General features: G+C 34.7%; 1 protein-coding gene across 3 annotated transcripts in view; it reads left to right on the forward strand.

The window, feature by feature from the left end:
* The first annotated feature begins 4,489 nt into the window (after positions 1 to 4,489).
* The window catches only part of LOC136040213 (zinc finger protein ZFP2-like), a 43,285-nt gene continuing 22,946 nt past the window's right edge, over positions 4,490 to 24,828 (forward strand). The window contains exons 1-2 of one of the 3 annotated variants that reach the window (XM_065724406.1): positions 4,490 to 4,592; positions 14,080 to 14,261. In XM_065724406.1, the coding sequence (XP_065580478.1) occupies positions 14,216 to 14,261 (46 nt within the window). In that variant the 5' untranslated portion in view covers positions 4,490 to 4,592; positions 14,080 to 14,215. Of the gene's footprint in view, positions 4,599 to 5,621; positions 9,601 to 14,079; positions 14,262 to 24,828 lie in introns of those variants that run through there. The other 2 variants (XM_065724407.1, XM_065724408.1) reach the window with 2 other exon arrangements.

Below are 24,828 nucleotides of genomic sequence, written 5' to 3' on the forward strand. Positions count from 1 at the left end.
TTATAATAGAAATCGGAATTAACTCAATGTTTTATAACATTTTCTTATAATAGAAAATGTATTTTCTGAATGAGGTCCAATAACTATGCTTTTGGTGGCGACAAAACCCTCCATAGTCTCTGAGAAGAGGGCTGTAAGTTAGACATGCACTTATGTATTATACCTCCAACACTCAAGAAGTGAAGTTAGGTTAATTCTAATGAAATAGACCTAAGTATGATGAAAATATAAGACTTGGAAACGAATTTTGGCTAAATATTTTACATTAGGGGGGATTGGGGTAAAGTACACCGTGTCTGCAAGCAAAATGTGCTAGGTACAATTATTATGTATATTATGAAGCAGGAATTGTTCTCTAACTTCACACTGTCCAAATACTTTAACCTCACCTCCCTTTAATGTGCAAATATATTGCCCAAATTAAATGTTTCTCATCAATTCTGTTACTTGTTGTCTTGTCTCACTTTAAGCAGAAAGAAACTAACGAAAGAAACCTGTTTCACAGTGCGTCAATGGATGAAGAACTTGAGGGTTTGCGGTATAATGCATTATTACCATTTCCAGTGCTGGATTCACCAGTAGACTGAAGCCTTGGGTGGCAAAGTTTAGGGGGCCACGGGTAAAAAAAAAATGCGAAAAAATGTTCAAATTGACTAAAGCTGAAATGATAGTGCTAGTGCCCTATGTAATGGAAAAATGTACAACACCGAGTATCTCAACATGAAAACTCTTCATGACATAATTCTATTATTCTTAGTTTGAAACTAAGATCTAACGTAGATGGCCGACTTGATCATTTGCTGCATGTCCACATTGATGAAGAAATTACGTATCGGCAAAACGTTCGTAAGAGAGCTGCTGCCGTGGTGAAACGACTATGTTCAAGAGGCCTCGCTTTCAGGGGGAAAAATAAAAAGTTCGGTGATCCTCACAATGGAAACTGTTGGCTGAATTCAACCGTTTCTTAGACAGTCATATTAAACGATTTTATCAAGGATCTTGAAGTACCAGTTTCTAGTCTAAAACCATTTGTGATAAGTTTATTCTGTTGATGAGTCACAAAGTCTTATAACAGATCAAAGACGAGATACAAAAAGCAAAATACTTTTCTTGAATCGTCGCAGACATAGCGTATGGGGACCAACTTACTCTCATCATTTGATACGTTTTGGGAACAAGTGAATCGTGTGAAAGATTTGTGGAGTTTTTATTTGTAGTCATTTGAAGATACAGTCGAAGATTTTGAGAACAAAAAGGTGCCTAAAAGAAGATTGTAAGCATAACTTTATTTATATATAGATTATATTGAATAAAAGAATAAATTGACATTGAATACTGAATTATACTGTTTATACTGATTTTTTTTATAACAATAAACATACCCATATAATTATTAAATCAATGAGTATTGACCAGCAAAAATAATAAGTAAAGCTAAACCTTCATCATCACAAGGATTTCGAAACTAACAGCCATATTAATAACAGGCAGAAGGTATTATTATTTATTACTTATCTATTATTAACTCTACAAAGATATTTTCACAAACCTTAAAGTTACTATTTAATTAATCAAAAATTGTTTTTAATATGATTGTAAAAACTGGTTCAATTTGTAGGGTGGCAAAATCGAAATAGCCTACTGGTGGCAAATACTCAAATCCGCCGCTGATCGTTACACAATTATGATCCTATAAAAACCAATGGATTTTGATCTGATCATCAGCCACCATAGTTCAATTACTAGCGCGTTAAACTTTAAATCAGAATGACAAGGGATCAACTCCTTAATTGGGTATTTGTGTTCCTTTTATGGTTTTGTTCCTTATATATGATTGTTTTTCTGCTAATATACTATTTTTATGAATTTTTTGTGAATTGTGAAATATTTCATACACTAAATTTGGAACAAAACACGCCCCGGACCCCAGCCCTTCCCACATAGGGGTTGGAGAAGTCTATGTCTATGGTTCTGGAACCACACAAAGTTGTATCTTCAAAGAAGGATTACTTATTACTATGTTTATTTATTCATATTATTTACCTTTTACGCTGCTGGATAGACATAATAAAACTATTTGTAATTTATATAGAGAGATTATTGAACTAAAAACCTATTTGCTTTTTTTTCTATGATATTTTTCTAGTTGCCAGGCTACTTTCCATTTTTTTTATTGCTATTCCAAGCCTGTACGTTTAAAATATTTTGTTTTTTATCAGGAGGAGGAGGAGGGGAGATGATTGGTAAAATAATTTAGGCATACAATCATTTTCCTTAGATTTTGAAAACCTTAAAAATACTTGCTTTTTCCTAACTGTTGAGGTTGACCTTTTCAAAATCGTGTATACCGTTTTCTGTAGCATGGATTTCTAGGCATTATTTGAAAAATGATCGGAATTTAAATAAAAACTGTTTGGGTACTTCCTTCTTATATAGAGCACACGTGAAAATTGAAGTTAGTTTAATCATAATGAAATATTCCTAGGTAAGACAAAAATATAATATTTTAGAAACAAATTTGGGATATATATTTCTACATTAGGGGTGGGAATTTAAAGCTTAGCATTTATGAAATACGAAATTAAACAAACATATTCTAATCTAACCAAAAATACCAACTAAATGTTTAATTAAAATATAGCTACAATGTATTTTTCCACCGAGCCGAAGCTTAACGTATGAAAACAAAGAAAGGAAATAATAAATGAAATGAGAAAAATCAAAAGGTGAAAAACGAGGATTTTATCAGCCAGTAGCAAAATATAAAAAACAAGCAAATATTTCGACAAGGAGCTTCGCCAAGTCGTTCAAGTGCTCAAAATAAAATAAGAAAGAGGAAAAAAAGGAACAAAGAAGAAAACAACAACAAAATCTAACCTTCTTAAGTGAACTGTACGAGAGGAAAAAAGACACTGAATCAAACAACAAAAACCAACTTGAAATCAATGAAAGAGAAGTTACCAATTAGATTGAATAAGTATCCTTTGCCTTGCAACAGATTTTGCCTGTCTACAATTTCGGTTTTCATTGGATATGCGGACAGGTTGTCTTAAATTAGACTGGGCGAAAATATTTTTTGCCTAGTCTAATGGGATTTTGTCTAATGCGGAAATTGATTTTTCTCTTTTCATTTATTATTTCCTTTCTTTGTTTTCATACGTCATGCATAGCCAGCATGGTCTCAGAACGTGTTTAATCCGAAGCTAATTGTCCGGTATAAAGGCCATGGAAACCAATTATTTCCTCTTGTTTGCGATACTATTTCTCGCGCGTGCTCTATATAATAAGGAGGTACCAAAGTGTTCTCAACTGAAAGTAAGAAGCGACATTAAAGCTTAAAACAAACATAAATTATTCCATATATGAAGGGGCTTCTCCCCCCTGAAAAAAAAATAGAAAAGACCATTGTAGTGTTGCTTCTACATTAAATTTAAATTAAAAACGGGTATAGATTAATTTTAAAAAACTAAATTTTTTGGGGAAGCTTAAAAGTGATGTTGAAACTTCAAACGAACAAAAATTATTGCTTCACAGTCTATCTAACATATATCAATAAAACTAATACGAACAAACCAACTAAGTATATTTCAGTATTATTGTAGGATTATAGAAAACTAGTGCTTTATTGAAAACACGAAACAATATAGGAGTTTTGGTACAGTAAAAGCAAATCGATTAAAAACACTTTTTATAGTATAAAAATAAATCATTTGAAGATTGTTGCTTAATTTTTCTTTTCGTTTAATTTGGTAACATTTCTGCACAATGGTTCAGTCCTATAATTGGCTTTCGCTTTGGTCCTGAAAAAAAAATGTGGCATGATTAGTTTTTAAACAAGTTTGATGTGAAATCAAACTGATGATTTCACATCTGACCATAGACTACCTTTAAAATTTTATCATAACTTGTAATTCTTTGTTGTATAGAGAGAAAATAGTATATTTCCGAAGTTCATATTATGGCTTATTTGATCTTCATTTTGAGTAATACTAAAATATATTTCTTACAATTTGAGATCGTTTATTATTCACTATTGGTATTATAGCGGGTAAGATTAAAATGTTACCTGATAAATCAGTCTACTTTTTCTGTATGCTGTCCAATGACTGCGGCTATTAAAAAAGTATTCATTTTTATGCTAATGTTCTTATGATAATTTGATTGTATGCCGAAAGTTACTGATATCTCAGCAGATGAAAAACTTTATAGATTAGTTTGTTGTTATCAGGCTACCTACTCATTTTAACTAATAAATCAACATTCTTGTTAATTATGCCTGGATTTTATGTTTTCAGTAAAGCGCTACATCTCCATAATCCTGCAAACATAGGGGAATTATAATAAGTTGGTTTATTTGTACTAATTTTATTGATGTATCTTCGGTACACTGTGAAGCAATAATTTTTTCTCGTTTTAAGATTCAACTTCGCTCTTTACTTCCATACAAGAATTTATATTTTATTTAGGGATTAAAACTTTTCAACATTGTAATTCGCGCTGAATTCAAAAGGAAAACGCCACAAGGATTCATTTAGAACTATAGACTACCTGAAATCTAAAACATTTTCAGAATTTCAAGTCACTTTCTCTAGGTTAAGGTTACATTTCTGATTTATTAGCTATGTAGAATTTTTGAATAGTTCTTCGTGTCTAATTTAGATTGTATCCAGTAGCTCAGGTAAAGGTGTAACCCATATTCAGTGTCTATGTAGAAGAAGATTTAGAAGAAACATTTTTAGATTACCAAGCTATATTCATTTTTGCTATTTTGGTCATATGTTTGGTAATTCATCTTATCCCTTACCCCTACCATCATAATTCTCAAATACCCTAATCTATGGGCTGGGCTGTTTAAAAAAACTAACAATAATTGATGAAATACTTACTTTATAGTACACTGCGACTATTTTACCAGAATTCCACGTTTTATCCATTATTTATCAATGTTTATCAATCACTTTTCATTAATAAAATCCTCTTCAAAAGTGAAATTAAATTGTGTCATTTTCTTACTGTTGTAAAGATGTATCCTCTGGATTTCAAGAGACAATAAAATGGTATGTCTTTTAATAAGAAATGGGGTAAAATTCTAGTGGATTTACTTCTTGCTATCTCAGAAAGGGGTTAGGCTAGAAAAATGAAACTTTTAGGGATAGGTGTACAGGCTAAAGCAGCTAATGTCCTGGGAAGGTATTTTGAAGTACCTACCTCCACTCCTTCTCCCTCTAGAGGGCCCTGACCTTTGATGACCTTCAATAATAGCCTATGTGTGTTATAAAAGTGAAATCTTGCAAAATCTTCTGCTTGAATAAAGTACAGCAAAAGTGTTTTCAGCTTCACAAGTTTGCTCAATCTCAATTTGTAAGGTTTTAAAGATATGCAAATACATCTCCTAAATTTTGAAAAAGAACATTGATATGGCTCAGAATTCTACTGAAATAACAGGAATTGGATTTTTAGAACTAAAGGCAGAGAAAAAGTAACTGGTAACTGAAAATTAAGGTAAAATATTGTTTTATCAAAATTTTTATAGGTAATAGACCTGTCATGTACATACATTTCAGGGCTCTCTAGAGCAAGGAGGAGTGGGGGTGGGTACTTTAAAAGGCCTTCCCAGGATATACTTTAGCCTATAGACCCATCCCTGAAAATTTCATTTTCCTAACCTAACCCCTTTCTGAGATAGCAAGAAGTCACTCAACTAGAATTTTACCAATGGTTTGTCTTTTGATAAGAATGATGTTCACAAGAGCCATATACCACCATAAAAAACAACAATGTAAACAATTACTTTAATTTGTGTCCTTGCCTTGTGCCTGGAGTTGAGGTGTTGAGCATGGGTTCATTAATAATTAGAGCCTATATTTTGGATATTTTTAATAAAAATGACACATTATCTGTGATGGAACAGGATATATCTTTGTACTTGTATGATCACAGATACTGTATAGACCCAGTATTACTCCAAAGTGCAAACTAAAGTAAAGTAATATAGCCCCTACTTAATATTCTTCTAATCTGTTTCTTTAACTCTCAATCTTAATTAAAAAGTTTAAGTATGATGAAAAATATAATACTTTAGAAACAAATTTGGGCTATATATTAGCTCATTGGGAGGGGTGAGGGTAAAGTATAGCAGTTCTACATGCCTAATTTGTTTGGTAAATAATGGTTCTGTATAGCCCTATTATGAAGTAATAAATGTTTTCTAACTTCACACTGTCTAAATACTTTACCAATATCCCCCCCATAATTTTATTTATTTTCTATCTATTCTGTCGCTTCTCTTTGTCTTTTCTCCCACTAAGCTGAAAGAAAATGACAAAAGAAGTGCTTCAATACATCAATGCATTAACAACTTGAGATGTATGGGCTATAGCCTATCATTAAAATACATATTTCTTCTTTGAATTGCTGCTATGTTTGACTTCACCCTATATATGCATGGGTAGGGGTTTGAGTCTGGTGCTTCTGATTATTTAGTTTGTTTTAGGAGTCTGTTTTGCAAATCTGTAAACTCAGCAAGACTCAATTTGGCTTCAAATGGGAAATATTAGAAATATAGGAGAATACACAAGAACTCGTTGATAATTTGTTACTTTGTACCCCTTTTAAACTATCCTTTAAATAATCTGGGATTTTTCTAAGCATAGATGCCAAGGGGCATATCATCCTAGGTATCTTTGTGAAGTTGAAAATAAAAACGCTATTGTTGATCAAATAATGATAATAATAATAATAATAATATTTATTACCCACAAACATACAAAAGTATAAACAGTGGATTAGAGAGAAAAAAAATGAATAAACAAAGCAAAAACAAAAGTACATGTAACTCAACAATGGCAAGCACAACAAAGCTAATATAACAAAGAAAAACAGTGTAATAAAATAGACTAACAGATCAGTAGAACAAATGAAGTAAAGCTGCATTGACAACTAGAAATATTTACAAACACAGTATAGACTGCTGCTTATGTTTCACATTCATCAAGTTCATCATTTATTATTAACCCACAAAGGATAACCATAGGGGGGAAAGAAAAAAGCAAACGAAAATTAACAAAATTAAACAGTTCAATTTTTTTTTTCAATTTAATATAAAAAAAAACACATAACAACAATAATAATAAAGATCCTAGAAGCAAACTTGTTAAGGACCAAAACAACAACAAAAAATTGAAAATGAAGAAGAGAAAAAAAAGAAAAGAGAAAACATGGGTAATTAAAGCATATTGAATAAACATTTAGAGAAATATAATATCAAGATTTTAGTACATTGTTATATAGCATCCAAAAACTTGAGGATAGCTTGACACTGGAGGGTATTAAATTCCAATGAAGTATAGATTTATAAATTTGGAATTGCTGGGCAGAACTAGAGATACGCTTGGGGACAATGAAGGAATGGTTGGATAAATGGAGACCGTGGCCTTCAGAATTGTTACTATTAAAATAAGATAATAAGTGGGGAGGAAGATTTTTATGGTAAGCAGAGTATGCAAGGGATAGATTTAATTTTTTGATGATTTGTTCAAAAGGGATAATACCGAAATTGGAGTACAAGTCCTTGGTGGGATATAGTCGTGGCAACCGAAAAACTGCTTTGACGGCATTTTTTTGAGCAGATTTTAATTTATTGGTAACTGAAGGATAAGTATTGCCCCATACAGATCCGCAGTATAAGATATATGGGTAAATAAAAGAATAATAAAGGGTGACAAGGATATCGGGAGGAAGAAAATAATTCACACAATTAATCATACTTACCTGTTGCAAAATTATGGCTCTGATATAGGACACATGTGTTGCAAATGATAGGCAGGAGTCTATGTGGACACCAAGAAACTTGGCAACTTTGACCTGCAGAAAGAGATTGGTAGAATATTTTAGGCCAAGTGCTGGCTGAGCTTCATTTTTTTTGTAAGGGGTTCAAAATAATACCACCTGACTTTTCTTGCTGTTAATGGTCATGCAGTTAACGAGACACCACTCCTGTGCTCTATTCAGAAGGGTTTGAGTAGAGGTGATGATGGATGGTAAATTAGGACTGGCAATGAAAAAGTTGCTATTGTCAGCAAAAAGTACTGGGTGCACTGATGGACCCAGGTCTGTAAACAAATTATTAATATAAAGGAGAAAAAGTATTGGACCAAGAACAGAGCCCTGTGGGACGCCCCTCTGGACAGGTAGGGGATGTGAAGTCACCCCACCCAGTCTCACACTCTGTACTCTACCAGACAGATAAGAGCTGAACCATGAGAAAGGAACTCCACAAATCCCTAGTTTATTGAGTTTACTTAATAAAACACTGTGATCAACCATGTCAAAGGCCTTTGAAAAATCTAGATATAAGCCCAATACAGTATTTTTAAGGTCAAGTTGGGAACGTATAAACTGTGTGGCGTCTATTAGTGCATGAGCAGTTGAAAATTTGGCATGGAAGCCATATGATGAGGAGAAATCAACGAATCTGATGAATGATTCCCAAATACAAAGGGAGAAAGACGTCAGAATATAATTCTCTTGAGCACTTTAGATATAACTGGGAGAAGTGAGATTGGACAATAATTGCTTATCTCAGACAGATCACCTTTTTTATGAATTGGGATAACAATTGCTGATTTAAATATTTCTGGGAAGACTCCATTGGTCATAGACAGGTTTGCTATGTGCACAATGGGTTCACAAATATAGGAAGATACGGTCCTAAGAAGCTTATTACTTCTGCCAAAGGAGTCAGGTGTACTACTATTGGAGAGAGATTCGATAACTTGAAGCACCTCTTTGCAATCAGCTGGAGAGAAAGACATGGATCTGGGATTCTTGTTAGGTGTACTGACTGTGAGAAGGAACAGGAGTTAGCATTCAGAATATTAGGAAAATAAGTATTCAAAGCATCCAGTACTGAAATTGAATCAATTAATCTGCCACTGATGTCCCTAAGGTTAATAGGTTCAGATCTTGAATTCCTTTTTTTGAAAGAATTTCATTTATTGTAGACCAAATTTTTTGCAAGTTCCCTTTGCAGTGAGAGATTTTTAAATAATAATAATTTTTCTTTGCTTCCCGGATGAGTTTGGTATATACGTTTTTGTATTTTTTATAATTAGTCAGGTCAATAACGCTACTGGTTTTGCAAGCTAACTTATATAGGGCATTTTTTCGGTATGAAGAAATTATCAGGACATCCAGGGGCATATATGGGTAGTTTTTTGGTTTGATTTACAAACTGGAAAGGTTGAACTGATAAGATCACTCAATCCCTGTGTATAACTACTTGTGGCTGAATTAACATCCTGACAATCCAAAATCTTGGACCAGTTGAAGGATTTCAAACAATCTGTGAACCAGTTCATATTCACAGTATTATTTACTTTATTAGACGTAGGGGTATTAGTTCTACAGGGTTGAGTAGCTGATAGGGAGGGTAGCGAGAGATAGATTGGAAAGTGATCTGACAGGTCAGAAAATATTATTTTGGAGGACAGGTGGTTTCCCAGGGAAGTGGATACAAAAATGTTATCAATTAAAGTAGCAGTAGACCTCATAGGATCAACTCTAGTAGGAAAAAGGATTGTGGGAAGAAGACCACTTGAGGTAAATGTTTCAAAGAAGGTATCACAATGATTATTATTGCTAACATTTAATAAATTACAATTGAAGTCCCCAAAAACTATTGCCTTCCTTTGTGGTAAATTAATAAAACTAGAAAAATCATCAAACAGATTACAAAAGAAAGGTGTCAGAAATGAGGTTGGTTTATAAAATAACGAAAAAATAAAAGAATTCTTGTCTACAGTTATGTCGACGATTATTGAATAAATGCATCTATTATTTATAGGTTGCTAGAACAAGAATTCACAGTCTAATAGTCTGGTGAATTTTAGACTTGATTGGATGTAAAGAGAAATGCCGCCAGAGGACTTGGTTAATTTTCTTTCAATATGAATAGCTTGAAAGCCAGTGAGGGAAAATTCATTAGTATCATCAATTTCTGAAAGCCACGTCTCTGTTATTCCAATTACGTCGAAAGGGCAGTAACCATTTGTTAAAATTAAATATTTAAAATTAGCCCACTTATCCTGTATGCTTCTGATGTTAAAGCAAATTACATTAAGTTTGGTCTCTTCCATTAGCTTGGGTTTCACATTTTTCGCAAAATCAAAAGTGTCGAGATATTTTCAGTTAATTTGGTTTAAAGGGCTATTGGGGCTAAGGTGTTGGTGGACAGATTATTTTGGTCATCGTAATAGTCAAAAACAACATTATTGCACAGTGATAAATTCCTGAGAAACGTAAAATCTTGTACAGTACTTGTATAGTCCAATTCCTTCATTTAAGGTTTGGGGTTTTCTTTCTGCTGTTAACAATATCACGTAGAATAGGACACCGAAGGCTATAAGAAACATGGGATCCATCACAGTTAGCGCATTTGGGCTGCATTTGACACGGTGAATCATGTGTTGCTTCGTGAGGACCAGCAAATCAAGAGCATTTCAGGAAAGAACTTTTGCAAACCACCTGTAGGTGGTTGGGTGAACGGCACTTGTTACAGCATCGTGGAAGATCGTGAAAAACAAATACTCGAATTGATTCATACTCAATCCGAATACCATCTTTTAAAGCATGGTCGAGTGACCTGGCATCCATAAAACAGAGCTTTACGGAATTCGAGTTGCCAAGACGAGTAGCATCAGTGATCCCAGGGATCTTCTTAAACGTAGCGAGTTCAAAATCACTTTCAATGCCTTTAACTAAACCATAGTACTTTTTGGATTTCATTTTCACAATTGAGGAGGGTAGGACAGACTGGGCCAAGACACAGAACTCCAGGGCAGCGGTTTTATCAATGGGCACAATCATCTTGTCACCAACAGGTTTAACGGACAGAATCGATTCATGACCGCAAACTTGTTCCAGAGCTTGTCTGCGTTTTGTAGGATTGCTCAGATCAGGCGAAACCTTAGATATAATCACTGTGGCATGATTTGCATCATTGCGAGACGAAAGGGATGGGAAATTGGTTTCGTAAGACACCATTTTAGAAGACATAGTTTTTAACATTTGTTCACAGCTATTTACTTTCGCAGCTAATCTAGAGTATGCTACCGCTGGTATACAGGGGACTTCAGTAGGTACACGAATGACATAGCAAGGAATATCCAAATCGTCATTATCACACTCACGTAGCAGATCGAGAATATTCTTAACATTATTTGATGCTGCCTTAGCACCAATATGCTTTTGTGGCTGGATATCATTGTTAACTGTGTTCCAAAATTCCACCTTAGCAGAAGAAAAGACTGATCCGTCAAAAAAATCAATGGCACACTTAATTATCAGTTCATCATCTATTCCGGATTTGCTGTATGAAATTTAGCATGGGCGAGTAAACCAGTTTCCTATCACCCACCGATCGCATGCTATCGCTGTCTGCATCAGACATAATTCACATAATTCAATAAAAATGCCCAACTCCAATTCTCGACTCTCTAAGTTTAATTATGGTCCAAAAATAAGGTTAAATGACTTATCGTTTCGAGGGGGGAAATCCAAGAAAATTGATTGTAGATTGTCTGAGAAAATCCAAAGTAAACTTTTCACACGATTTAAAAAGGTAGATATAGTTTGAGAGGTCCACAAAATAGGCTAGAAAGTCCTTTCGCCAGAAGAGGATATCCAATTTCTTCTATAAACCCACTTCATCACAATCAAATCAGGTAATAATCACATGTCAGGCATTCAGGTAATAATTTTGTAGCTGTTGAATAAATTCAGTCTCTAATTAACTCAATATACAATCCTTTATCCACTGGTTCAGATTCAGTCTCTAATTAATTCAGAAAATAATCCTTTTTATTTTCACCACTGGTTAAAACTTAGACTAATCCTTTTCAAAGAGAAAATAAGTCTTAACAGGTTGAAGACTAAATAGCTACGTTATCCTACATAATACATAAATAACAAGAGAAAATATAACTATACTAGAAATATAACTTATAAAAAGAAGAAGATTATGGCACCATCACCCCATACAGGAAATTATTCTTGCAGAGATCAGGCATAGCAAGAAAGCCAATTTTGGATGGCCAATTATGGATCAACAATGCCATATCTTTCACTAATCCAAGAGTTTCTATTCCAGGGTGGTAGGCCTAACAAGAACTTACAAAAATAATAAGAGCATGACCAGATGGTACGTTTATTCCAATCAGTTAATAGAGCCCAAAACAGGGAAAGACCAATAATGTGTGGCTGCACCAGCGCATTGAAAAGCCTTGCGCTAATATATCTATTATAATTTGTCTTGGCAGATATGAGACCATAAGATTTGCAGATCTTGCTGGTCAAATGTTCAACTAGCAGTGATCTGGTAGATTTCACATCACAACCAATTGGGAGCCCAAGGTAAACTAAACTAGGTGCTGGTCTCACAACACTTTCCAAGTCGGATATCAGGAACGTCATCTGAGCTTTGACAGTTGAAAACAACAATTTTCGCTCTTACTTTTGTTAAAATATAGGTTTATTTTGGAATAAGCGTTGCTTAGAACATTGAAGTTCTTTTCTATCATCCCAAAAGAACAGCTTAAATTCAGTATATCAGCAGCATAATTTAACAGTGATATATCTCTACCTCTAAACACAAGACTCATCTCAACATCTTTTTGTGATTCTATAACACTATTATTGTAAATAAAAGGGGAAGAAACTGCCCCTTGCTGGATACCTTTTTCTACAGGAACTACTACAGCCAAAATTTGTGGACCATCAATCATCAGGACTTTAATTCTAACCTTCAGTTTCTTATATAAATTTTGGAGTGGTAAGACAATTGATCTGTCAAGGTCATGTTTAAGCGCACATGACAGTATCTGAGCATGGACACCAGAATCAAACTCTTGGGGTACATCATGACCCTTTTCCCTGTCTGGTCACACTCTAAAAGTACATTACAAATGATATGGTGAACATGCTCCCTACTAACAGATTGTTTAAAACCAAATTGGTTATCTGGGCTTTTGCAGACTCTACAAAACTCATCAATAAAAAGAAGTTCAAAGATTTTGCAAAGAGCTGGGGCAACTGTTATGGAGCAGTGAGAGCTGCATTGAGCAGGGTCTTTTCCTTTCTTTAATACCTTTAATAGTCTGCATGAGAAGTTTTAAAGAATGAAAGGATACAATAAACAAAAGTATTTATTGTAGGTAATAGTATTATAAATAGTAACAAGGAAGGGTTAGAACTTTTTTGCAATTTGCTTTGGATCTTAGATATTTTATACCATTTTTAGGGATTACATGTTTTTTTTTGGAATTCACCATAAATGTGTTTTCAAAATAACATTTTGCTTTTACTTTCTGTGTTAATATGGTGCCCAGAAATTGGTAATTTACTCCACAATATAAAAAAAGTAGATGCTAGGAATTTTGTTGTCAAAGATCATATTATTTTGGATGTTGTTTTTTTTTTTATTTGGATTTACTGAGTTTCTTTTTTGATTTTGTTTCAGATGAATTTTCACTGTATCTTAAAAGTGATACATGTAGAAACATCTATTGATAAACACTTGAAAATATATGATTGGTGATGACAAAAACCATAACAATTTTTTAAAATGACTAAAGTTGTATTTATAGTGGGCTGAGTTTAGAGCATACACTATGTCTTTAAATTGTCTACAGAATAGTTATGTCTGGGGGATTGGCTCTTTAGTTTGGTTTGAGCTGAGCAATAAATTATTTTTGAACTTCTTTTTTATTTAGAAGTTATGTTGCTTTGAGTTAAAAAAGAAAGATGAATTTACCTGTTATTCCAAAATTGGTAACAGCTTACATTCTGAAATTTTACTGTGAACTTATGTTTTGTCTTTAAAACTGTACTTTTAATTGTAGCTAGGTTGTTAGTGCAGTTTTTTCCTTTTTTTTATTTTTTCTATCCTACTTTTTTACTTTTGAAAATGGATCCCATTTCTGACACTTTTTACTACTGAAACAGTTGAGCCCTTGATTTCAAATCTGTGCAGATAAAATTACCATTGCTTAACATTATTGATTATGCCATTTATATTTTTAGGGGTTTGGTGCTACCACTCTCTTTTGTGAAACAGGAGTATCCTTTCCTATTGTTGGTGATGTTTTTGTACACTTCATAATTGGTATCAACTCAGTTCGTGGATTGTATTATTGAAAAACTACCTCAAATTTTAATTATGGATTATCTCACCATTCCTTCTAAAGCTTCTGTTATCAAAAATGGTAAGTGATTCAATAAAGTTTCTAGTTGCAGAAAAAAAAGGAAAGCTTCTTTGTTTTTGTAAATAATTTTTTTGGCTTTTCTTCTGTTTTGTTCTTATAAAGTGGACCTCAACGAAAAACTAATAACTTTCCATAGCTTTTTTTTAGCTTTTCAGATTGTCTTCTAACCATAGAATAATACAAAAACAATACAGCCAACCCTGGGTAAAAAATTGGATAATTTTGGCTCTTTAGGCTTACCTTATATAAATGTGATTTTTTGTTGTGGCATGAATTCAACTCCTCTTTCCTGTTTATCTGTGACTGATGCCAAAATAACTTCATGACAATCCTAGGTGGGTAAAAAAGTCAGGTGTTAATTCATTTTCTCCCCACTGTGTATCTCTACAGATCCCCAAATATCAGCTCTTCATTCTAGGATGAAAAATCAGCAATGTTCATTCCATTACATTACACAGGCATGAATTCAATTCCTTCTTCTTGTATATCTATCCCAGACTCATGCACAATAAACTAACATGCTTTTCATTTCATTGCAACTTTGCTTTGTCATCTAACAGTAGATTTATTGTGCAATTTTTTCTTTGAGATTAAATATGGTTTTTGCTTTTTTCTTGTTTCATGCAGTTTTTTTAAGCTGTTCAGAGTCATTTTTCACCTTTTTGTAATTTCTATGTGTCATACAAAAAGCAATGCAACCACTCCCAAGGTAATATGATGTCATGTGTTTATGACGTCATCAATCCGTTTTTTTAAGACGTTAACAACTCTTCTCCAACTTTGACCAATCTAGATCATGTTTTCCATGTCAGAAAATCTTAGGATGCCAATCTTAAAAAAGTGGAGTCATTTTCAAGAAATTTTTTAAATGAATATATATATATATATATATATATATATATATATATATATATATATATATATATCATGAAAAGAGAAATCACCAATGCAACAGCAAAAACGCAAAAAAAAAAGAGACAGAAGGAGAAAAGGAAGACTGTTTTACTAAATTAGTGATTAATATAGACCAGCACTTGAATGAGGCCTTAACCCTACTCATCCATACAATCACATAGGTTAAACAGCATAGCCAAACACAATCAACCATAAAGAATAATCCATGGACAGGCAGTCAGGTCGTCAATAAGTATAAGTCGTCATTTACCAAACAATAAAAAAAAAAATAATAAAGACAAATAATTCGGAGGCAACAACCCAACACAAGGGCTCATCAGGAGAATACACTGGCCTATAGGGTTTCGCCACTTTAAATTCTCTACCCAGCCAAGTGTTGCGGCTACCACAGAATATCCATGGCATCCCCGTGTCAGGTATCACCCCCAAAATACATGCCTATGAAAAAAAAAACAGCAAATGTAAAACAACCAAGTAACACCAAAACAAGCTTATCCTGCTAATGTATCCCTCTTTTTTTTAGCAACAATAGGTAAACTAAATATGATAAAATTTACCAAATCACAAATATTAACACATTGCAAAAAAAAAAAAAAAAAAAAATTAATGAACTAAACAATTATAGAATTCATCTTTACCATGTGGCTATTTTTAAAAAAATCCGCTCTATTAGAAACACAATTCAAAATAAATGGCGCTGCATCATAATTTGTAGAACCTCCGAAATTAGTTGAAAATTTCTTTAAGTATTTCCAGATAATTCTTTTGATATTTATTTAAGAATATTGAATTTTTCAATATTTTTCAATATCTAAAAATTAAGAATTTTGAAGGTTACACATATATATATATATATATATATATATATATATGTAACCTTCTTGTTACCATCTTGTTACTTCTTGTGTGACCACAAGATCCTTCTTGTGGTCAAAAATGTCAATATGCCAGTTTAAAAAAAAAAGCTATGTAGCCAATCTATATATATAAAAATAAGTTGTCTGTGGATCTGTGGATCGTGGATCAGGTGACGTCATGTTTCGGCTGACGTCATGAAATTAGTTGCCATCATTTTTGCTTTGAAGGTGACGTCATTCAAGTTATATAAGACATATGTTCGCGTAGAATTCTATTAATGTTTAAGTTTACAATGACTGATGAAGATGCTCAAAGAGTCTATGCCAAAAAACTTGCTGCTGATAGAGAAAGTCAGAAAAGAAAGCGTGCCGAGGAATCAAAAGAACAGCAAGGAAACAGGCTTGAGGCTAAAGAACGCAAAACCGCGCAGTTAGATGAAGATCCACCTGGACAGCGAGAGTCAAAACATATTAAAACTGAAAATGATAGCGATGATGATTGGGTTTGGGATTTTGACTTGGATAAGGTCATCAATGACTACCAGATTTTAGTTAAAAAAAACAAAGGTTCGGCGATATGTATTTCATAGTGAAGCTGAAAAATAAAGAAGAAAAAGAAAACTGAAAAAAGAAAAAAGAGAAATTACAGACTGGGATACCGGGACACAAATGACGACCGGGACACAGGGAATATAAATGACGACCAGGACACAGGTATTTAAGAATATCGTTCAAAGACAAATTTTTAATTGTAAGAAGACCGTTGAAAGAGAAATTTCTAATTGTAAAATGACTGAAAAACCTACAATGGCAAAGGTACCACCATCGAAGTAGATAACCAGTGGGTTTACGGCCAACCTACCATCTTCAAAGATACCACGATAGGAAGACTCTACACCGTTCACCCCAATCAACATGAATGCTTCTTTCTACGCCTGCTTTTGGTGAATGTACCCGGTCCGACATCCTTTGAGTATTTGAGAACTGTAAACGGTACTATACATGACACTTACCGTAGTGCATGCCAAGCTCTGAATTTATTGGAGAATGACCAAGACTGGGATAACTGCATCAATGACGCGTGCGAAACGTCAACCCCAAGTCAAATTCGTACACTTGCTCTCCATCAGCTCCTACAGAGTTATGGGAAAAATATAAGTCAAAAATGTCCGAAGATATACTCCATCGAAAACAGTTAGAGACGTCAGAAATGACTTTTGATTTTACATCAGAAATTTATAACGACACTTTAGTTATTATAGAAGATTTGTGCGTACGTATGGCAAACAAACCTCTTCAGGATTTGGGAATGCCTTCACCTAACCGTATCGCTGCTGTTTCGACATGTGTAGAATTGGATCGTGAACAAAGTTACAGTACGAGTGATCTATTGTCGTATGTACAAAATAACATTTACAAGTTAACGTCGGAACAAAAAGACATTTATGATACGATAGACTCAATTTCAGGACGTATACAACTACCTGCTGATTTCTGTAGTTTAGTGACGTCCAAAAATGAATTGATTGAAAAAGTATTTCCGAATATTCTAAAAATTTATAAAAATAATAAATGGCTAAGTGAAAGAGCGATTCTCGCACCCAAAAATATAGACGTCCACGAAATCAACAATATTGTTTTGACCAAGATTCGAGACCAGGCAGTCCTTTGCAAGTCAGTCGACACAGTTTTGGAACCAAATGAAGCGGTTAATTATCCATCTGAATTTTTAAATTCCATATATCTTTCAGGGTTTCCACCACACGTGCTACAACTAAAAATAGGCGTACCAATAATACTTTTAAGAAATATCAACCCACCAAAGCTTTGCAATGGCACGCGACTTGCCGTAAAAAAAAACAATGGAAAGCCTAATAGAGGCGACAATCTTGACAGGGCCTTTTGAGGGTAAGGCTGTTCTTATTCCTCGCATTCCCATGATTCCAACGGATCTGCCTTTTCAATTTAAAAGATTGCAATTCCCAATTCGATTAGCATTTGCAATCACCATTAACAAAGCTCAAGGTCAATCATTAGAAAAATGTGGTATAGATCTTAATACTGATTGTTTTTCCCATGGACAATTGTACGTTGCATGTTCGAGGGTCGGTAAACCTGACAATCTATTTATATGCAGCGACAATTGGACAGCGAAGAATGTTGTATATTCGCAAGTTTTACGCAGTTAATTTGTATTGTATCCATCTATCTATCTATCTGTATAAAAACGAGTTGTGTGTATGCATGTTTGTTTGTTTGTAAAAAGAGCGTTTGCATATGACGTCATTATTAGTGCATACGGCTTTGTATATGCACAGACAATGGGAAAGCCAAGAATGTTGTATATTCGCAATTTTTACGTAGTTTAACTCCTGCAGATGAAATGAATGCTTGCCTGAAAAATTCTAATTTATGGGCACACGTAAAAATATTAAAATTAACTACAAATATGCGTGTCCGATTGCAAAACGATGATTCTGGTCAAACATTTTCAGATCAATTGCTGGCAATTGGAAACGGAAAGCTTCCAGTAGTGGGAAAGCCAAAAATGTTGTATATTCGCAATTTTTACGTAGTTTGAAACACATATATAAATCTATCTATATTCACAGGTGGGACACAGGGACACAACTACAATGGCGCGTAACTAATATGGCGCGTAACGACTTACGCGCGCGGGGTGGCTTGGGGGGGCGCGAAGCGCCCCACCAACTAGGTGTTGGGGTGGCGCGAAGCGCCACCCCAACAGCTAGTTTTTAATAAAAATGACCACACATATACAGAGTTATTAACTATCTGATTAATTTTTAAAAAGGCTTATAATTCTAACAGTAAAGTGTTTTGCTGGCTGTTGTCAGTTCTTCTTTCCATGCAACAATATATGTTTGTTGTTCATTTTCAGGTGGTAGCATAACTTTTAAGTTATGTTGTCTTTTAAAATGAGAAAATGTCATGTACAACATGCTGTGAGTAAGAACAAGTGTTTGGAGGTTGACACCAACAAATTCGAAAATTTTGCTGTACAATTTGTCTTTGTAAATGCCAGTCAAATTAGAAATTTGTGCTGCTGAACAGCACATACAAGTTGGCCTTTATTGGAGTTGAGTGTAACTCAAGAAATGTGAACTTCAATTTCTGATTTTTATGTCACTTGGTATCTACCAAGTGACATATAGCAATCGCAAATTCTGTCGGTCTGTCTGTTGGTTCGTCTATCTGTCTGTCCTGGTTTTGCTACTTTAGGCACTTCCAGGTAAGCTAGGACGATGAAATTTGGCAGGCGTAGAAGAAACCAGACTGAAGTAAATTAAAAATTGCCATTTCCCCGATTCGACCATCTGGAAGGGGGGGGGGAGTGGGGGGATAGTTAATTCGGAAAAATTAGAAAAAAATGAGATATTTTCAACGTAATGAACGGGTGATCGGATCTTAATGAAATTTTATATTTGGAAGGATATCGTGTCTCATAGCTCTTATTTCAAATCCCGACTAGATCCGGTGACATTGCGAGGATTTGGGGGGGGGGCTGAAATCTTGGAAAACGCCTAGAGTGGAGGGTTTGGGATGGAAATTGGTGGGAAAAATAATCACAAGTCCTAGATACGGGATTCACATAACCGGAACGGATCCGCTCTCTTCGGGGGAGTTGCGAAGAGAGCGGAAGTAGTAGGGTTAATTATGAAAAATTAGAAAAAATGAGGTATTTTTAAAGAAATAAGGGTTAGAAGTAAGGGTTAATTATGAAAAATTAGAAAAAATGAGGTATTTTTAACTTAAGAAGGAGTGATCGGATCTTAATGAAATTTGATGTTTGGAAGGATATCATGTCTCAGAGCTCTTATTTTAAATCCTGACCAAATCTGTTGACATTGGGGGGAGTTGGGGGGGGACCTAAAATCTTGGAAAACAGTTAGAGTGGAGGGATCAGGATGAAACTTGGTGGGAAAAATAAGAACAAGTCTTAGATACATGATTGACATAACCGGACCAGATCTTCTCTCTTTGAGGGAGTTGGGGGGGGGGGTCAATTCTAAAAAATAGAAAAAATGAGGTATTTTTAACTTACAAAGGAGTGACCGGATCTTAATGAAATTTCATAATTAGAAGGACCTCGTAACTCAGATCCCTTATTTTAAATCCCGACCGGATCCAGTTACATTGGTAGGGGGGACCGAAACTCTTGGAAAATGCTTAAAGCGGAGAGATCAGGATAAAGTTTGGTGAGAAGAATAAGCACAAGTCCAAGATATGTGACAGAAATAACCGGACCGGATCTGCTCTTTTTGATGGAGTTGGGTGGGGAGGGGGGGTGTTGGGTTGTAATTCGGAAAAATTAGAAAAAAATGAGGTATTTGTAACCTACAAACGGTTGATCAGATCTTAAAGAAATTTGATATATAGAAGGGTATTGTCCTTTAAAACTCTAATTTTAAATCCTGACCAGATCCGGTGACATTGGGGGGAGCTGGAGGGGGGAAATGGAAATCTTGGAAACTGAAAACCTTGGAAAACGCTTAGAGTGGAGAGATCGGGATGAAACTTGACGGGAAGAATAAACACAAGTTCTAGATACGTAGTTGACATAATTGGAACGGATCTGTTCTCTTTAAGGGAGCTGGAGGTTGTTAATTTGGAAAAATTAGAAAAAATTCAGGTATTTTAACTTAAGAATGGGTGACATGATCTTAATGAAATTTGATATTTAGAAAGAACTCATGTCTCAGAGCTCTTATTTTAAATCCCGACCAGATCTGTTGAGATTGGAGGGAGTTGGAGGGGAAACCGGAAATCTTGGAAAACGCTTATAAATGTCGTAAATACGTGATTGACGTAACCATACTGGATCCTCTCTCTTTTGGGGGAGTTAGGGGTTGGGGTTCAGTGCTTTGGCGAGTTCGGTGCTTCTGGACGTGCTAGGACGATGAAAATTGGTAGGCATGTCATGGAGCTGCACAAATTGACTTGATAAAGTCGTTTTCCCCGAGTCGACCATCTTGGGGGCTGAAGGGAGAGGAAGAATCAGAAAAATTTAGGTATTTTTAACTTACGAGTTAGTGAGCGGATCTTAATGAATTTTGATATTTAGAAGGACCTCGTGACTCAGAGCTCTTATTTTAATCCTGACCGGGATTAAGGCTCTGATATTTCCTTTAAAGTAATCTATTGATTCCTAGAATTTTGCCAGAGCTCATACCATATGAGCTCTTAGCTCTTGTTTCCCTAATAATTATATTTGACTTAATCATATTGTGATTTAAGATTTCCATTTCAAGTTTCGAGATTTGCTTTGTAAATTCTTCCTATTGAAGATTGACATAGATATTTAAATAAAAGGATTAAAATACTTCCATGGATGATTTTGTTGTTGGATAACTAAGTGATTCGCTAGTGTAGCTTCAGAGTTGACTGAAAAGTAAGAACACTGACAGAAATCACCTCCAGAAACCATACTTGGGTAACATTAGTACTTTGTGAAGCTGGTAAACTTCCACTGAAGTTAAAGCTTAGTTTGTGTCAGGTTTTATGCTGGCAGTTATATTTAAGGCTAATGGAACTTTCAAGCCAAAATTATTGTGAGTCGTTTTTTCAAAAGTCGATAAAATTGATTAAATTCCAGTAAACTCCATACATATTATTTAGTGATTTTCACCATATGGTACTGAATGTTATAGAAGGTGTTATACACAAATTTTTAACAGTACCACCAGGTCCATCTATTAAAAAAAAAGTATCCAGCATAATATGGCTCATAACCAGCTGACTCACTATAAATAACAGCAGCTGACTCATAACAGCAGCTGACTCACTAGAATTTTAAAGTTCAAACTTTTGTCCATTTTGTTGGTTTTAATGTTGTCCAATCCAAATCATTCCACCAAAAAACTAAAAGTTTGGCCTTCTATTGCCATCATATTTAACTTGGATGCAATTATACAATAAATATAATTGCAGTATTTCCAGATGTATTGTTTTGTAGCGCTTGATGAATGAGATCTTCTACTAAATGATTTTTTAGTCTTTCCCAAAGACCATTTGGATCTGCAGGATTTCCAAAAGCAAGAATCTGCATGAAGAGTTACAGAAGGCATTCTGGACAGTGTTGTTTTTTCTAGACCATCTATGCACTGTTAATAATTGAATTCAAGGCCAGAAGATGCCCGATTTTTTGTTATGAATGACGTCATTACGTTTAGTTTGTTGGTAGAAACATTAATAGATGATCTACATCGCAGAAGTAAATATGTTGTGAAATGCAAAAGAGCAGTTTTTCAACATCTCTGGGTTTGGATCTGTTTGGGAAGACTTATTTTCAGCCAGTGTGTTAATTGTTCTGAATAAATAGGGTAAAATAAATGTAGTGATCATAGGTCAAGTGCATTGATAAAACTAGACTGTGGTCAGTTGTGACTAGTAGGTCTCCCTGCTTGGACTTCCCACAGTTTCTATTCCAATTTCATAAATTTAATATTTATAAAAGAAACTATATTGCTAGAAACAGAGTTTATGTGGCTAAAATTCTTTTATGCATGAAGTACCTGTATTGGATTTACTTGGCGACACTTGGGATAGCATAAGGGACTTGCTTAAAGGGATGTTTCAGGAAAGTTTGCAATTAAAAAAAGGTAAAGAATACAACATTGAACCCTACCAGTGGTGCTGATCTCTGTTTTTCGGCCCTTCAGCCAGTGAGAGGTTGAGACCAACCATCCTGTTTACCTTCCCCAGATTTCTCCAGGTACCCATTTAGAGCTGGGTCGACTCTGACTAAGCTTAGAGAGTCACGCCACTGACCCTGTCCCAAACCAAATAATTGGGTACACTAGGATTTGAACCCTCGCCCTCCCGAACAAGCGATTTTAAATCCAGCTCACTAATCCACTTGACTAAGACAGCTTCGCATTTAGCACTTTAGTCCCTACTGGCGGTGCTGGTCTCTGTTTGTTTTTTTGCTCTTCAGCTGGCAAGGGGTTGGGTTCAAACATCCTGTTCTTTCGCACACCCTTCCTGTTTACCTTCCCCAGATTTCTCCACGTACCCATTTAGAGCTGGGTTGACTCTGGCTGAGCTTAGAGAGTCACGCCACTGACCCTGTCCCAAGCCAAATTATTGGGAACACTAGGATTCGAACCCTCGCCCTCTTAAACAAACGATCCTAAATCCAGCGTACTGTTGAATAAATAGGGTAAAATAAATGTAGTGATCATAGGTCAAGTGCATTGATGAAATTACACGGAGTTCAGTTGTGACTAGCAGGTCTCTCATCTAAGACTTCTCAAAGTTTCTATTGAAATTTCGTAAACGTAATATTTGTAAAAGAAACTATATGGCTAGAAACAGAGTTTATGTGGCTAAAATTCTTTGATGCATGAAGTACCTGTATTGGATTTACTTGGCAACACTTGTGATAGCATAAGGGACTCGCTTAAAGGGATGTTTCAGGAATATTTGCATTTAAGAAAAGGTAAAGAATATAACAAAACAAACGACCCTAAATCCAGCGCACTAATCCCCTCGGCTAAGAAGGCCTCTCATTAGCACTTTGAAATTCAAACATCCTGTTACCGAGGTGGTGTTCCTGTATTCTTGGAATGATCTATAATAGGACAAGAATAATGATTTTGATGTATTAAAATAAGATAAATTGACCTATTTTGCCAGCCATAAATAGCTTCAATTACCTGTTAGGTACTTCTCTCGTCAGTAAGCCAAAGTCCCAAGTAGGCTTCTTGAAAGCTCTTTTATTGAAAAAGGAAGTAAGATGTAGAAACTTGAAAGAATGTGCACTTGGGATTAGTGTTGTAAAATTACCGCAAAATAAAAACTCTGTAAGTAAAATTGGTAAAATAAGGTAAAATTGGTAAAATAAGGTACTCTCTAGGAAATGCAGGCAAAATTAATGTTTTAGAGTTGCCGTATAGCTACAAGACCAATTGACCATTTCTTTTGAAGCATCACTTGCAGCTTTTAGTGAATTTTTTCTGGTATTCTGATTTTCCTGGGCTTAAAAAAGTTAATGCCCCTTCATCTTTAGCTTCATTAATTCAATTAACTTTCTAGTTTATCCCTTTGGTAATCTTATTCCTAGAGTAATGCCTTAGCAATTGGACAATGCCTGATCTTGGGCATCCATTTTGTAAAAAAAAAATCAAAAAAAAAAAAAAATCAAATCTACCATTGTTTGGGAGTAAAATTATATTTGTCATTTTTTTTTACATTTTAAACCTAAGAAATGTTACACTAACAGCATTGCGTATTTAAATAGCCGTATTCAGCTACATTTCTCATTTCATATACATATTATTTTTCATTTATTTATAAAAGTACCGAGTACAAGTAAAAAAAGATTTTTAACGCTCTGATGACTGATTAACTAAGCATTGGATCATTATGACGGAACATTCAGTCACTTTCACAGTCACTGAGATTGTCTTCAATAGATTTCATTAGCAAACCTAGCTCCTCTCCTTCACATTTAGATTCTGATTCAGGTGAACATGCCTCTTCTGAAGGCCGCCTCCCAAACAAAATTTCCTGGATACGTCTCTGAGGATTATATATTAATTTCAACCCCCATTGTCCCATCGTCTCTACCTTAGGTAGTGCAATACGATTTCCCCTGACTTAAACAAGAAAGTAGAAATTTCAATTTCCCTTCCAAGAAAAGTTGGAATTATTCAAGGAGAAAGTAGGGAAGAATTTTCCGCGGGGGAGGGAGAATATTCCGTGGGGTATATTTTTTTGGGGGATGTAGTTAATACCGGCTCCAGAGGAAAAGACAGCATGAATACAAGATT

Source organism: Artemia franciscana, chromosome 20 (genome assembly GCF_032884065.1).
Source record: "Artemia franciscana chromosome 20, ASM3288406v1, whole genome shotgun sequence".
In the NCBI taxonomy this organism is placed as follows: domain Eukaryota; kingdom Metazoa; phylum Arthropoda; class Branchiopoda; order Anostraca; family Artemiidae; genus Artemia; species Artemia franciscana.